Source organism: Podarcis bocagei (assembly GCF_964188305.1).
Source record: "Podarcis bocagei genome assembly, chromosome: 7".
Classification (NCBI taxonomy): Eukaryota; Metazoa; Chordata; class Lepidosauria; order Squamata; family Lacertidae; genus Podarcis; species Podarcis bocagei.
In genome coordinates, this window is record NC_138132.1 from 24,235,870 (window position 1) to 24,252,333 (window position 16,464).

A 16,464-nucleotide genomic window follows, 5' to 3' on the forward strand; every position below is an offset into this window, starting at 1 on the left:
AGGGCAACCAAAATGGTCAAAGGCCTGGAAACGATGCCTTATGAGGAACGGCTAAGGGAGCTGGGCATGTTTAGCCTGGAGAAGAGGAGGTTAAGGGGTGATATGATAGCCATGTTCAAATATATAAAAGGATGTCACATAGAGGAGGGAGAAAAGTTGTTTTCTGCTGCTCCAGAGAAGTGGACACGGAGCAATGGATCCAAACTACAAGAAAGAATATTCCACCTAAACATTAGGAAGAACTTCCTGACAGTAAGAGCTGTTCGACAGTGGAATTTGCTGCCAAGGAGTGTGGTGGAGTCTCCTTCTTTGGAGGTCTTTAAGCAGAGGCTTGACAACCATATGTCAGGAGTGCTCTGATGGTGTTTCCTGCTTGGCAGGGGGTTGGACTCGATGGCCCTTGTGGTCTCTTCCAACTCTATGATTCTATGAACATCTGGAGGGCCACAGGTCCCCCACCACTGGCATAAAGGCCTGTGCTACTGCTGGGCACCTTTTCTTGAGTGGCTCCATTTCTCTCCTGCTACTGCTGTCACTGCTGATTTTCTTGGCCTCCAGGGCAGTGGTGGGAAAGACACAGCTCTCCTAATATTGTTGGACTCCAGCTCCCATCAGTCCCACCCAAGATGGCCAATGGTCAGGAATGATGGGAGTTGGACTCCAGCAGAAATTGGAGGACACAGCCTCCCCATCCTTGCTCTAGGCCCAGTCTGAATGGCCACTCAGAGTAAGGACTTCTTCAGGCCAAATCATTGCTTGTTCTTTCAAATGGGAACAGATGCCAGTCTTCTACAAAGCCCCCAGACAGACTGTGGGCAAATGATCGCCTTGGTGTCACCGTGTGCCAAATCTTCATTGCTGCCTTAAAGTCACACCACCAGATTTAGGATGGTGCAGGTGATTCCCCTGCTGAACCTAGGGGAAATGGCTTCAACTGGTCAGCTAAACCAGGTGAGGGCAGCCGATGGGTCTCAAACCCTCGGCGAGTTTGGGACTTCCTCTGCAAGCAAAGACAGGCACTTGCAGATTGAGCGGATGAGACCAACATTGGGTCCAATCGCCCAGAAGGCGGTTTCTGCACATGCTGAAGAGGGAAGTGAGGGGCAGTTGGGGTTCATCAACCTGGGAAGGGAGCCCATCTAGGAGAAGGAAAACTCTGGTCCTAAATCTCTGCTGCCTTGTGGGATATATTCAGGCGGAAAAAAGGAGGGGAAACCCAGCAAAAATCCAGAGTGGAGTCCCTAAGATGGTTGGATGGTGCCTTTTACACTTCCTTCCGGCAACTCCAGCAGCCAAGCTGGTGCCAAACATCTTGCTCTGCTTTCCCTTGGACCACATCAATGAGGTTAAGAGGGGGATCTTGTCATCTGGGTAGCCCGGGACCTCCATATACATTGCCCAGGCTTGAGCCCAGGGAAGATTGTTTCAGTCCTGCTAATGCGATGGTTTGACTTCACCCTGGCATTCTTTTGTCTCTCAACACAGGTGCTAATAGCCAACCTACTGAGAAAATCCATAAAAAGCAACTGTACCAGAATGAATTATTGTGAAAATACTGAATATTGTTTTTTGCTTTGGGGGGGGGGGGGAGAGCCAAATTTCATCCTTGTTCAGGGCACCATATTACCAAAGTCCACCCCTGATCAGCTGATATCAGGAGCTTCTAAGTTTAATGCTGGTGTGAGAGTCAGGGCAGGGCTCTTGTTTTTTGTGGGTACATGTAGAAAGAGGCTGCAGCCCCCTGGCAATTGCTTTGGAAAACTCCCTTTTCCACAGGGCCTCCCAAGAACAAGGTTAAACCCACTGCCAGTCAAAGCAAGCGCCATTCCATTGCCTTCAATAGATGGAAAGCAATAGCAGCAAATTTGGGCCGAAAGCTCTTTCAGATGCTCGCAGAAGACAAATTGTTCATACAAACTGGTCTTGTTAAGAGCATTCTAAGAAACTGAAATGGTGCAGTAACTAAAATAAAATAATAGTCCTGCGGAGATGTATAAAACAGGGAAACTCTTGCCCTCTGGGCTTCTATTGTCTGTGAGACAATGGTACAAACCATATTAATCTTGTAGTCTGCAGAGGAAAGATGTGAGCAAGGCAGCATCTTGAAGTTCCAATAGCAGGTGTTATTAGCATATGGCTGAAACTGGGGCACAGAAAGAATTACTTTACAACTAAATCAGCATAGAAATGCATTCACCGGTGTGAAATTATCAGTCTCGGCCTAACGTGGAGGCTCTGCCGCGTTAACTCTTGAATGTTCACAACAGCTCGGCCGCAATCAGAAATCAACAAAAAAAAACAGCCCCAGGAAAATACAAGGATATCCATTTTAGTTTGTTAGTTGCTACATTTATATACTGGTTTCTGGCCAGAGCACTTTGCTCTTGGGTTTGTATATAGCTTGTGCCATGCTCACATATGGAGGACGGTGGTTGGCACAGGGATGAGCAGGCTAGCTCCATGCCCCTTGTGCCATTCCTGTCTGCCACAAGGCAAAGGGCAGCTACAGTGAGGGAGCTCCCTGTGCTCCTGAAAGTTTATTGCATAATACAGAACCTTGGAAAATCAGGGTAGACAAAGTGCAGCATGGGTGTGTCTGCAGGTATGTTGCAGCACTGCTAATAAAAGTCACCGCAAGAAGTAGGACATCCTCTCCACTAAGGACCATATTTGCACTGGCTCCCAAGAATCGCAGGGACTGTGACATCATGACCATCCCAATCACAAAGCTGCAGCTTTGACTGGGGCGGGGGGGTTGCATTGCATTAAAGAGCAGATGCTGCGAGGCTGGAAGAAATAGGGCAAACATTCTCAGTATGGTCCCTCAATATGCTTGGCCATGTTCAAGATGGGAACCACAATTCCAGTGCTCTGAATTCCAGTCTCTTGCTGGGAGGTGGTTACTAGGTAGCCAGGTGAGGTTATAACTATGGGTTCAGACCACTAGCAAAATCCATTGATTAGTCTCAGTCTCAATGCAGAGCAGATTTTTGGAGGACAAGATAAGGGATCCAAAGTGTAGGCTGAGGAACCCATGGCTTTCTAGATTCTCATGGGCGTCTGCTTGGCCACTGTGAGAACAGAGTGCTGAACCAGATGGGCTTTTGGATTGATTCAGCAGGGCTTTTCTTATACCTTTATGTTATTTGATACTGCCAGACTACAGCTCCCACCATCCTTCACGGGACTGATAGGAGTTGGGAAGGCCACAAGTTCACCATCCCTGGTTTAGGCAAATCTACAACCGTATGCAAGGGACACGGGTGGCGCTGTGGGTTAAACCACAGAGCCTAGGGCTTGCCGATCAGAAGGTCGGTGGTTCGAATCCCCGTGACGGGGTGAGCTCCCATTGCTCGGTCCCTGCTCCTGCCAACCTAGCAGTTCGAAAGCACGTCAAAGTGCAAGTACCGTATTTTTTGCACTATAGGACGCACTTTTTCCCCTCCAAAAATGAAGGGGAAATGTGTGTGCGTCCTATGGTGCGAATGCAGGCTTTTGCTGAAGCCTGGAGAGCGAGAGGGGTCCGTGCGCACCGACCCCTCTCGCTCTCCAGGCTTCAGGAAGCTATCCCAAGTCTTGCAAGCCCGGCGGGATGTCCCGCGGGCTCACAAGGCTTGCGGGCAGCAGCCTGCACCCAAAAGCTGGGGACAGCGGGGAGGTGCAGAGCCGCCACCCCGCTATTCCCCGACCTGATCTGGAGGCTGGCGGGGGGAGAAGCAAGCCTGCTTCTCCCCCCCAGCCCCACAAGCTCGGGGGATAGGGGGATGGCGAAGCGCCGCCATCCCGCTATTCCCCGACCTGATCTGGAGGCTGGGGATGGGAGAAGCAAGCCTGCTTCTCCCCCCCACCATCCCCACAACCTCCAGATCAGGTCGGGGAATAGCGGGATGGCAGCGCTCCGCCATCCCGCTATTCCCCGACCTGATCTGGAGGCTGGGGGTGGGAGAAGCAAGCCTGCTTCTCCCCCCCACCATCCCCACAACCTCCAGATCAGGTCGGGGAATAGCGGGATGGCAGCGCTCCGCCATCCCGCTATTCCCCGACCTGATCTGGAGGCTGGGGGTGGGAGAAGCAAGCCTGCTTCTCCCCCCCCACCAGCCCCACAACCTCCAGATCAGGTCGGGGAATAGCGGGATGGCAGCGCTCCACCATCCCGCTATTCCACGACCTGATCTGGAGGCTGGGGGTGGGAGAAGCAAGCCTGCTTCTCCCCCCCACCAGCCCCACAACCTCCAGGCTTCAGGAGAGCCCCACCGCCAGCCCCACAAGCTCGGGGGACAGCGGGAGAGATGCAGCGCGCCCTTCCCGCTGTCCCCCGACTTGGTTAGAAGGCTGGGGGGGGAGCCTGCTCCTCCCCGTCGCCAGCCCCGCAAACTCGGGAGACAGCGGGAGAGGCGCAGCGCGCCATTCCCGCTGTCCCCCGACTTGGTTAGAAGGCTGGCGGGGGGAGAAGCCTGCTCCTCCCCGTCGCCAGCCCCGCAAACTCGGGAGACAGTGGCAGGGGCGCAGCGCGCCATCCCGCTGTCTCCCGACATGGTTTGGAGGCTGGCGGAAGGCTTCCTCCTCCCCCAGCCCCGCAAGCTCCCAGAGCGATGCCAAAGCTGCGCGCAGCTTCGGCATGGCTCTGGGTCCCGTTCTGGGGGAGGGGGAAGCTCGGGCTTCCCCGCCCCAGCCCCGTGCCTGGCGGGGGGGGATAAATTTTTTTGCCTTTATTTCCCCCCCCAAAAAATCTAGGTGCGTCCTATGGACCGGTGCGTCCAATAGTCCGAAAAATACGGTAGATACCTTCCTCTGGCGGGAAGGTAAACGGTGTTTCCATGCGCTGCTCTGGTTCGCCAGAAACAGCTTAGTCATGCTGGCCACATGACCCAGAAGCTGTACGCCGGCTCCCTCAGCCAATAAAGCGAGATGAGTGCCACAACCTCAGAGTCGGCCATGACTGGACCTAATGGTCACGGGTCCCTTTACCTTTACCTTTACAACCGCATGCAAGCTAGCAACGACTCAGAATCCTACTGCAATGGGAACTGAAGGGAACCATAAAGATCCTCTTCTCTGAACCATGCCAAAGCATTTCAAATAAGATTACTGCCTGTGATTTTTAAACATTCAGTCACGGTCAAATCAAACAAATGGAAATCAGGTGGGTCAGAGGCAAACCAGCACCAAGCACATTCAAAGGACAGAGAGCATGTAGCTCTATTTTTAGCAAAGATGTGCCCATTGAAAGTTGCATCAGAAAAAGAATAAAATTGCAGCAGTGGCTGTTCTTAATCCCATTAGGCCAATCCATTATTTGACCCCAAGACTGTAAAGCAAGACGTTGGAATACAGTTGTCTGGATAGAGCACTTTGAAACCTGTACTTCTGTGGATTCGTTTTGAGAACTAAACACTGCCATTCAAGCCCAGTCTGAAACCTACAAACAATCCACACCACAAATGCTTTAACATAACGCCTTCAAACAACAAACACTCATTTTCTTAGTGTTTATGCTTTGGCAGAAAATGACTATAGGGGAAGTAAATGTCCGTTGTATAAGCATTCGTGTTTTCTTCCTTCCAGCCCCACAGCATTTTGGGAATATAATTCTGGAGCTTCCACTGGTTCCAGACAGAAACCAAAATCCAGAGGTGGCTAGGAGGGCTTGCCTGGAATCTCAAAGCATTTACAGCCTGCCTTGGAGTACTTGACTGTGAAGGTTAAATCATGATACCGTGGGGCATTGTGTGTTTAGGATGATGTATCCTGTGGCAAAGTCCAGAGCATGAAGCCACAGAGCTCCAGGGTGATAGAATCTTCTATAACAAAATGAAACTCACTTGGTGCCTTCAGGCACACCTCGAAACCATAATTTGGAGGACTGCAAATGAGCCAGGGGCTTAAACACTTCCTCCTATTCTGGGAATATCCCAGAGGGGGACAAGTACCCACATGACTCATGTGGCTATAGCCCCTGTGTTGCAGATACTCTCTCTCCCGTCATCTCTCTTATTTTAAATAAACTCAGAATGGGTTTGCTACAGCCTTAAATAGGTCAGAGGGAGCCTGAATAAGAAGATGTCCCTGATGAGACAAAGGTCCTCCACTTCTTCCTACTCAACATCAGATTAATTACCTACCCTTTACTTTTTTAAAAAAAAGACACAGGGCAGGTTTCAACATAGAAAACAGTTTTGAAACAACCACACAAACATGTGCATGTGTAACTGCCCAGTGATCTTTGGATGAAGAGCGGTACAACTCATAATTTCCAACCAGATACACCTGGCTGGGCAACAACAAGACTGTCCTTCAGTCACCCTGCACGTATCAGTTATGGGATGCATGCAACATGACACTCTCTCTTCCTCTTCAGAGATTGTTGAATAACAGTGGACTTTCCAAAATGGTGGGAAGGGACACCACACCCCCTTGCTGGGATTCAGCCAAGGGGAATCAAGTGCCCCCTTTCTCCCCCACCCTGTACGATGTGGCTGCCCCTGTGTGGTTACACGGTCCAACATCCCACAGAAGCCAAACAAGATACCTCTCTACTGCATCTGTGAACTGCTTGCAGCAAGGTACTATGGGCAGAAACGTTGGCTATAATCTAAGCAAAACCAATGTTGTTATTGAGCACCAATCCCATTGGTCTATGTGGTTCAAGCACAGAGCGTAAAAGCCAAGTCACTCCCTGTAGCTGCTTGCCTGGAACTTACCTCTGTTACTGTAGTTGTGTGTGTCCATGAAGGACAGGCCCAGCCTCTCATCTTCCTGCAGGGTACTTTGGTCCGTAAAGCTTCGATCAATTGCACTCATCATGTGTGTCTTCTCATTGCGGTAGTTGATCGTCGCTTTGGCCATGTTCACTGGTTTCCTGGCACAAAATCACAAAGGAGGAAAGCAGGCACACATCAGACAAAGGGGTCCACTCTGGGGCTTCCCAATAGGTACATTTTTCAAACTTCTACAGGTAGGAGGATGAAGAGAGGCTCATGAACATTGGTTGCAGGGGAAGCTTCTTACGTTGTCATGGGCAGGCATCACACAGCAACCGAGGCATCAAGCTCCCCGGTTGCTCAGGTATTGCATCCATGTAATTAGAACCAAGCCCAAATCTCTCCTGATAAATGTTTTGATATTTGTCTCTCCACCCCCCAATCCCACTAGAAAAAGGCCACCTAGCAGAATTGCTGCAAGTATTCTCCACCGTGTGTGTGTGTGAGAGAGAGAGAGAGAGAGACACAGAGAGAGAGCTACCATGTTCACCACAACCCCCCCCATGCTAGTTTTGGGGTCAGTAGCAGTGGGCAGAGTGGGGGAGAGCCATAGCTGTCAACGTTTCCCTTTTTTTAAGGGAAATTCCCTTATTCTGAATAGGATTCCTCACAAGAAAAGGGAAATGGGGAGAGCTGTGACATGAGCATGTTGCATGGCATATGCACATTGCATATGCATGATAGCCACAGAATTTTGAGGGGGAACCACCCACCCCCCTCCTTGAAAAAAATGGGTGGGTGGGTGGATTGGCCGCCCTCCTGATTGTGCCCCTGCCTGCAGCTGCACTGCCACCATGATGCAGCGGCAATGGTGCAGCTGATGCAGCAGGGAGGGCAATGACACTGCGATGGTGGCACAGGCAAAACCCCAGTGGGGCTGGCAGCAGTGCCATTGCAGCAGCGGGGGTTGGACCTGCTGCCTGATGCAAATGGCTTCACCTTATTGATGGGCTGCCCATGATGAGAGCCCATGATGCATTTGGGTTGGATTAGAGAGAGACTTCATCTGATCTGGGAAGTTAGTTCTAGGAGCTATATCCAACATTAGGGTCTATCTTATGCTTGTTAATTTCAGTGGCTCTACTCTGAATAGAACTTAGTTGGCTATGGCCCTAAGCCCTTCTTTAAAAATGTTAGAAAGCTAAGTTTTAAATTTTTATACACACACACACACACACACACACACACACACACATCCCTCTGCATATTTTCACACCCCTTAAGTTCCACCACTACAAAATTTCTGGCTCCTGCCCTGCTTCTCATCCTAAGAAGCCAGTATGTGGGACCACTCAAAAATGTTTCTGTTCCACAGAAAATGAAGCTATTTTGAGATTATTAGATAGTCAGGCTTACACTATCCATCCTCCAGCAGATCTATATGCCATTATTCTCCTTGGTGTATATCGATTAAAAGTGAAAGCTCCCCCATGGAATATGCTGGCTGAGACCCTACCTGCCCGCAGACTCTCTTGCCAGAGTGGTGCATGCTCTGGTTATCTCCTGCTTGGACTACTGCAATGTGCTCTACATGGGGCTACCTTTGAAGATGACTCAGAAACTACAACTAATCCAGACTGGTGACTGAGAGTGGCCGCCGAGACCATATAACACCAGTCCTAAAGGATCCCAGTGTGTTTCTGAGCACAATTCAAAGTGTTGGTGCTGACCTTTAAAGAGACATCTGAAGGCAGCCCTGTATTGGGAAGTTTTTAATGTTTGATGTTTTATTATGTTTTTATATTCTGCTGGAAGCCACCCAGAGTGGTTGGAGAAACCTAGCCAGATGGGTGAGGTGCAATAATAAATTTATTAGTAGTAGTAGTAGTATACTGACAGTGGCCTTTCTTAAATAGGTAACTTCTAATGAAGTGTCACCCCCCTCTCTGCTCTTAACTGGCATTTTAGCACAACTCCAATAAACAAGAATGTGGGTCTGAAGCTCCTTCCCCAATTTCTTTTCAGCATCTCTCCTAGGCAGTGCAGGAAAATTGCTGCAATGCCCACTTATACTCCCATGGCCCTTTTAAATACACTTAGCCCACAGACACCTCCTTGCAAAACAAAGCAGAATCTGTGGCGCTGTCTATCCTTATGATGCTCCACTTACGCCTGATCGATACTATTGATCAGTCCCCCGATGTGATTTTAAGTGTAGGACTTTTAACATCAGGCAAGTTGCTCAGCTCTGTACCAACACAGAGACAATGCCTCATCATTTGCCTTTCATTGCTCCTAACAATAATAGCACTCCCAAGGAGGGCTTCCAGTTCTGAGGAGGCATTTCAGACTGAAGATGCCAAGGTGAAAGTCAAAACACTGTGGTAGATCCTAAGAAAAGGCATCTGGAGATTCATGGCAAGGGTAGGAGAAATTTCCCCAGTCCTTTCCTGTTTTGGCTTCCTGGTTCTCTCTCTCCACTCTTCATTCTATACTTCATGAATTCTGGTTTAGCCTTGATAATTCCTAAAATTAAATTCTGCACCTTTCATTTTGTTTATTTGGATCTTTGCTACCCCCTCCTTGTTACCAGTGTGAAACCCAGAAGAAGAAGGAGAAAAAGAAGGAGGAGGAGGAGGAGGAGGAGAGCAATCATAGTATTCTCATTTGTGAGAGAAGAAGAAAACTGGCAGAAACTCATGCAGAAGAAAAAGTGTCTTCCACTTGCACTAAAGCTATTTGGATACAAACAATGCACTTCTGTTCTTTGGTTTCATGATATTCAATTCTAGAATCATAGAACTGGGGGTGAGCTCAAAGGTCATCTAGATGTAGGAAATCTGAAGATACAGCATCCCTGATGGGTAGCCATCCAGCTTCTGCTTATAAATGGAGAGATGAAAAATTGAAACGGACCTTTCAAGGTGATCTGCTACACTGCTGTGAACAACCTGTGCCACACGGTGTTCTTCTTAACACTTAACCAAATCCCTTTCCTTATAATCTGATTTTGTGGTCCACCGTACTGAGCAGCTTTAAAAAGCAGTTTAGAAACACTGTAAGCAAATAAATGAGAGGAATGAATCTAGTTCTGTGCACCTTGCTTTTAACTTCTTATTTACAAAGCTTCTAGGCCACAGATTTCAAAAGCTCCTTCCTAAAACTGGGACACATTTCTATACCGGTTAAATCATTGTCTAGAGCAGGAATTCCCAAACGGCTTTGAAATGGTTCCACTGTATAAAAAATGCATTGCTATTAATTTCTATTTATTAAACTTTATGCAATATATTAAGCATCTATAGAAATAAGAATACAATTTTAAATAACCCATTTCTATTCAGAAGAAAATTGAAATAAAACGTAGTACTCTTAATTCTTCTAGCACTGTATCATTATGTCCCTGGGACTGGTCTGGTGTGAAAAGCATCTTAACATGGTCTTAAATTAGGAATTAATAAGTAAACAGAAATCTATAAGCATGTGTGTTTACTAACAAGAGATTTGTTCATTTCTGTGTAAGCTAGAAAAGGCTTCACTATCAGAAGGAAATATTCAGCAGGAACAAAGCCCGCTGTTTCTTTGATTCCCTGAAAGGAGAGGCAAGTCCTTGGAAACTTATCTGGCTTGGAATAAAATTCAGGTTGGAAAAGAATAGCAGGCTTCTCACCACCATCACCCGTCCTTGCCTGCCCTCACTGCCAGCACCTCAAAGGACCTTTGCCTTTCTTTTCCCTGGCAAAAAGCAGCACTGGGAGCAGTAGAAGTATCAGGGGTGTACAGCTGGGAGAGAGGAGGAATGGTGTCCATAATGGCTGGGGCTGGTTGGAGTTGGAGACCAACGGTATCTAGAGAGCCACAGGTTCCCCATCCCTGCAGTAATGGCCCAAGGGACCAGGGGAGACATTGTTCCCTTGAGGGCTTATGTGCTTGCTTTAGATTGGCTTGAAAAATAATTCCTTCTGCTTTTGGAAATCCGAGGTAGTCCAAGGCAACCTTGCGACAGTTCACCAATATCTAGCTTAGGGGTGGGGAATGTCAGGCGTGGGCCCCCCGAATCCAGCCCTTTAGTCCTGTCTGTCTGGCCCTTGGGGCTCTCCTCAAACCACTCCTCTTCCCAAGCCACACCCCTCATCTACCCTGCTTTGTTCCACTCTCCTTGGGTATTTCTGTCTGTCTACAATGTGCCCTTGAACTCTAGATTCTGAGAATGCCTCTTGCTTGCCTGGGTGGAGCAGGTAAAAACAACCCTGATGTACGAAAGGAAAATCTATATTTGCTGCTCCATCCACTTTTGCCTCTGGCCCCAGCAAACCCCAACATGTGACACTGTTCCCCCAAATGAGGTTGCCTATGGGGCTGAAGAATATTACCCACTCCTAATCTCCATGAGATGAATCCAACATAAGCAGTTGCAGAGGTTTAATTTCCAGATGGGCAAAAACCATTAAATGAAACATGGTGGAAGCTGGGTGAGTTGTATATATAGCCTCTCCAAAAGGCATTCCAGGTCTTGATCCCCTCCAGCGTCAAACCCCTTCCCCACCTCCCTCCGGAGTCTGTACATTTTATTTCAGCAGCCGTTTCCCCCCACCCCTGAAGCCCCCCAAAATGGTACTTTAACATTTATGTGACAAGGAAAGGGAACCAACTGGGAGCAGCGAGCAGCGGAGCGAGCGCGAGTGAATGAGAATTACTTACGGGTAATAGGAATAGGAATAGTAGTTCCTCCTGGCAAGCGTGCAAACAAAGAGAAACAGCAGAGATTGCATAAGCAGCTTTTCTCAGCAAATAATGAAGGAGAAGATGGGATATTTGGAGCCTAAAATGACAACAGACCAGAGACTGAGCCATTGTCCATGCAAAGGGAGGGGGGGAGGGAGCTGGAGATGGGGGGGGGAGGAAGGAGGAAGGAAGTGCAGGGAGACAGAGAAAGCAATCAGCTGGAAATGGGAAGCAGTTTTCGGACATGCTTGCTGCTGCCCTGAGGGCAAGCAAGGTCACCTGCCAAAAAGGTTTAGAGAGGGCAAAGACGCCAAGTAACTCGCTTCCCCACACCTGCAAACACACATACTTCACAAACAGCACATCTAATTCCAGGTGCCCTTGAAATTGTATGCTGGTAACTGAGGAACAGATAATCTGGACTGCTGCAGATTTAGTGCTTGGGATTGCGATTTAGGGTAGTTCCTTTGCTACAAATTTGATCTCATCAGGTTGAAAGCAGAGCACTTGTTTTGTTGAGCAGCTATGGCGCTACCCATAACAGAGGTATATCGCCACCCCATCCCATCATGTTCCACCCTTGATTTTCTAAGACACCACCCTGTGTCTCATTCTGAACTTCACAAGGCTTTGTGATTCTAATTCTGGCAAATTTAATGTGCTCCCTGGATGCTAATGCTGCAGATATAAAAACAAGACACCTCTTTATTTCTCTGAGCAATGCAAAGGCTGGATCAGGGGTCCCCAACCTTTTGGGACTTGGGGAGGGGGCACTTTTGGACATCTAAGGAAGTGTCACAGGAACTACAAAATAATCATTTCATGTATGAAAAACTGGGGATGCTCAGAACCCCCGCCTCCCCCAAAGCAGAGACACCTATACCCCAGTGAATAAAACACAGACAAAAAAAGCAGGCAATAGCCACCCCCTCAAATAAGAAAACAAGAAAACACCACCAACTCCCAACTTATTTTTTTAAAAAATCATTAAAAATTGGGATTGCCAAGATGGTGTGTGACATTATTATGGTGGTCATGGGTGCCAGATGGAGAATCCCAGGGCTACCTGAAGCCTTCAATTAAAGACAGTGACTTATATTTTATTCTTTGTTGGGGGGGGGTAGCTTTTGAAGGGCCACTGCAAACATAGGTTCAATTTGCTTCATTATAGTTTTAATGCTGTTATTAGCTGTCTTGATGTTTCTGAGGGTCAGATATATTAATGGTATATTTATCAGCCTTCAGAGCTCAGATGTTTTGGACTACATCTCCCTCAGCCCCAGCCATGCTGCCCAGGGCTGATGGGATTTGTAGTCCAAAAGATCTGAAACGCACACTGCTGGCGAAGGCCAATACATATCCTAGCCAGCAGACTCAATCTTCCACTTCTCACAGCCAATGTGTTTTCTAATATTCTTCCTAACAGTTCCATTCTTCCTGTCACAGCTAAACCTGCAGGGAGGCAACAGGTATTGCTCATCAGTCTGGGAAGAAGCGTCCTTTAGTCCCAGCCAGAAATAGCTCCGCAAATCCTTCCCTATCATATCTGCTAATAAGCTGGAGGCCTGATGTTTCCCAGGCAATTTCTTTGCTTCCATTAGCTTCCCATGGTCAACTTCGCCACATGAGAGGTATAGCAAAGCATTGCACAATTGTCTTCCTGAGTCCAGCACAGCCTCCAGCAATGGGGCTCCTGGACTTTTTTATAGAGTTGTGTACAAGGGACAATATGCTTGCAACAAAAAAGTTGCAGGCTCCAGGGTGCCTATTTAGTGTTCCAGCCAGCCAGCCAGTCATGCCCTCTCACATGATATTCCATTCCATTTTCTCAACTCCCCTCAAAAGCACAGCAATCTGTGGCTTGAGGTTTCTCTGAGGAACCCAGTATCTCCCCCATGTTTCTCATGGGGACCTGTTGTCACTCACCACCCAAGATCACTATTAGAGGGCATAATTTCTGCAGGTGCAGCTTATGGTCACCTCCTTGTGTTACAGAGGAAGGAAAAGCTGTACCAAGCTGAAATGCTCCACATTAAAGCTACGGTCTCCTGGCTTCAGTTCCCAGACTGAATTTTAAAGCAGTGATGTCCAATATCATTTCACATCTTTACATTTCAAATGCCCTGTTTTAGACTATCTGCAGAAGCACTGAGAACTAGAGGCCAAAGGGACTCTTAGCAGAGTGAGGTGCTAAGATCCCATAGCAGCAGAGTAAATTGCACCATTTCATACTGCAGGTGGAACAATACTGTTTTTCAAATGCTCCCCCACATATATAAAACCCTGGAAGCAAAAACTTAGCTCAGCAATGAATGAACTTAGCGAGAACTTGCAGGACCATCCAACAATGTGATCTCAACACGCAATCTACCTCTTTGAACTGCAGACTGAGATCACATTGTTGAATCTATTCTAACACCTCAGGAATCCTAAGAATCTACTCTCACAGCCTTCATCAACCCTTCCATCATCCCTGGCCACTGGCCCATGTTGCCTAGAGCTGATGGGTGTTGTAGTCCAAAGCATCTGGCAGGCACCAGGTTGGGGAAGGCTGTACATTACTAGTTCACTCCCATGTTATTCCTTTGCATTGTGTAGACCAGGTATCAGCACCCAGCAGCCCACTGACAGTTGTTAGGGCCCAACCACCATGGCAGAGTTCACCAGAGCTGAAACCTGCTTTGTCTCTCTCATTTTCTCATTCCCCCAGTCATGGTCTTATCTGGATGCAGCGGATGGGTCTGGGAAGTAGGCTTGGTGAAGAAATATGATGCAAATGGAAACAGGAGCAACAATTGCCTGTGTTCACTTATTTGTCCCATGTCTGGAACAGCAATCAGTCCAGCAAATGCTGTAAGTATTCACTCCAATTGTTGCTTTTACTCCCCAAATAATTGTTAAATCCCCCTCATTTTGCATTGTGGTTCCTTCGTACCGAAATGAATGGGATAGAATAAAGTAGGGATGGCATAAATTACAAAATGAATTACACTACTTAAGTGATATAATTTTACTGCAATGGACAATGGTGGAAAATGTAGTTTGGGGCAGAAAGTGAACTGTAGTGGAATGGAAACAGTTCTGCATGCAGGGCCAAATGGAAAATGATGCCTTCTTTGATCCGAAACAGGAAGCCATGTACCATCTTGCATTTCCTGCAATGGCCTGCAGTGTCTGTCACACCATCGCTCCTGTGGGAAAGTGAAAGTAGCAAGCATCTTCCGGGACCCAGCCAGCGCTACCAAGCCCACAGTTTGGAGGTGGGAGGGGACCAAACAGGAAGATCACCAAGGTGCTCCTTGCTGAGGGGCCATCACACCTGGTGCCAACCCTGAAACCAGCCCAATAACACACCAAATACGGAATTGTCAGGAAGGAAAGAGACACCACTTTGGGTATCAGACCATTCCTTTAGCACAAACAGCAGCCATCTGTTGTTTATTTACACTCTGAATCCAAGGAGCAGCTGACCATGGATTTGCAAGGAACTCCAACTGAAATGATTTAATCAACTACGACATTTAAAATGGGATCAGCCAAACACCTTGATTCAAGCGAAGAGATGGATGTCTGAATGGATTCTTAACCTGTTGAGGAAAGGCTGTAACAGACAAAGTAACACTGACAGCAGATCTGCTCAGTGCAGAGACTAAGGAATGTGAATAAGGGCTCTACAGGAGTGTCTTTAATATTTTGAGGAAATCTACCCAATCTAAGAATCTCCCAGGAGTCTTTTTAAAGGCTTGATTCCCTCCCACCAATCACCTGCATTTTAATCCTTTATGAAGCTGATAATTGAAGAAATAAACCATTTCCAATTTCTCCAGAACACACAGTCAGAGTTCTCCTCTTCACAAGACACAAGACTTTGTAATCTCCAACAACCCAGGTGGCCATATCTCAGTGGTAGAGCATCTGCTTTGCATACAGAAGGTCCCAAGTTCAATTCCCACTATCTCCAAGTAGGGTTGTGACTGTCCCCTGTCTGAAACCTGCTGCTGGTCAGTGTAGACCGTAAGCACCCAAAGTGGTAGGCTCCACAAGTTGTTGGGCTTCAACTCCCATTATCCTGACCATTGGCCATGCTGGCAGAGCTGATGGGAACTTTGGTCCAACAACATTTGGAGGTTGCCCAGTTGACTGTCCCTGGGCTGAGCTAGATGGACAAATGTTCCGACTCAAATAACTCAATATAAGCCACAAGCTTGCTAGCAAATCTGGTTTCCAAAATGAAAGCAACTATTAAAAACAGCACAGATAAAATAATGAACTGGTAGCTAGCTTCTTAAATTATGCAGCATGGTTGGGGTGATTTGCTAGGAAGTGGAGGCAGCAGTGAAGACAGCTTGCCCCCTATCTCTGTAGTGGTCAGGGGAAACCCTAGCAATGTAACAATAAATAAATAAAAAGGGAGCCCTGTAATGCAGGGCTTATAACACTGCAGTCTGTTCTGACTGCCTGAATCTGTGAGTTTTATACTGTTTAATGGGTTTCGCCGAAAAGCTGAGGTAGGAATCCCTTGGATCCACAGATCAGTGTATCTGAAGAAGTGTGCATGCACACGAAAGCTTATACCAAGAACTAACTTAGTTGGTCTTTAAGGTGCTACAGGAAGGAATTTTTTTCTATTTTGACTATGGCAGACCAACACGGCTACCTATCTGTAACTGGATCCACAGATCCTGCCACTCTTTCTATTATTATCCACATATGTCTTTTCAGTTGTTGTTGGGTGTATTTTTGTTGTTGTTTTTTGAGGGGGGAGTTGCATGCAGAATGAAAGATCAAGAGTGATGTGTTGTGTAACAAATTATAATAAATAAATAAATAAATAAATAAATAAATAAATAATGCCCCCACCCCACCCTCCCCAGCCAAAATCGGGCTCAGGGCAGCCAACACCAGATATAAAAACAATTGATTAAAATACAACTTAAAAACAAGATTAAGTACAACATTAAAATGCAGCCTCATTTCAGTAGAAACTCAAATCAAAAACTTTTGGGGGATGAAAACATCAAATCTTCACCAAGGCCAA

General features: G+C 47.2%; 1 protein-coding gene across 7 annotated transcripts in view; it reads right to left on the bottom strand.

Moving 5' to 3' along the window:
- PTPRU (protein tyrosine phosphatase receptor type U) overlaps positions 1–16,464 on the bottom strand; it is a 378,319-nt gene that overhangs the window by 77,475 nt on the left and 284,380 nt on the right. For 4 of the 7 annotated variants that reach the window (XM_081201868.1, XM_081201867.1, XM_081201866.1 and 1 more), the window contains exon 15: positions 6,702–6,859. In XM_081201868.1, coding sequence (XP_081057994.1) covers positions 6,702–6,859 — 158 coding nt within the window. Of the gene's footprint in view, positions 1–6,701; positions 6,860–11,402; positions 11,433–16,464 lie in introns of all 7 variants that reach the window. The other 3 variants (XM_081201863.1, XM_081201862.1, XM_081201864.1) reach the window with 1 other exon arrangement.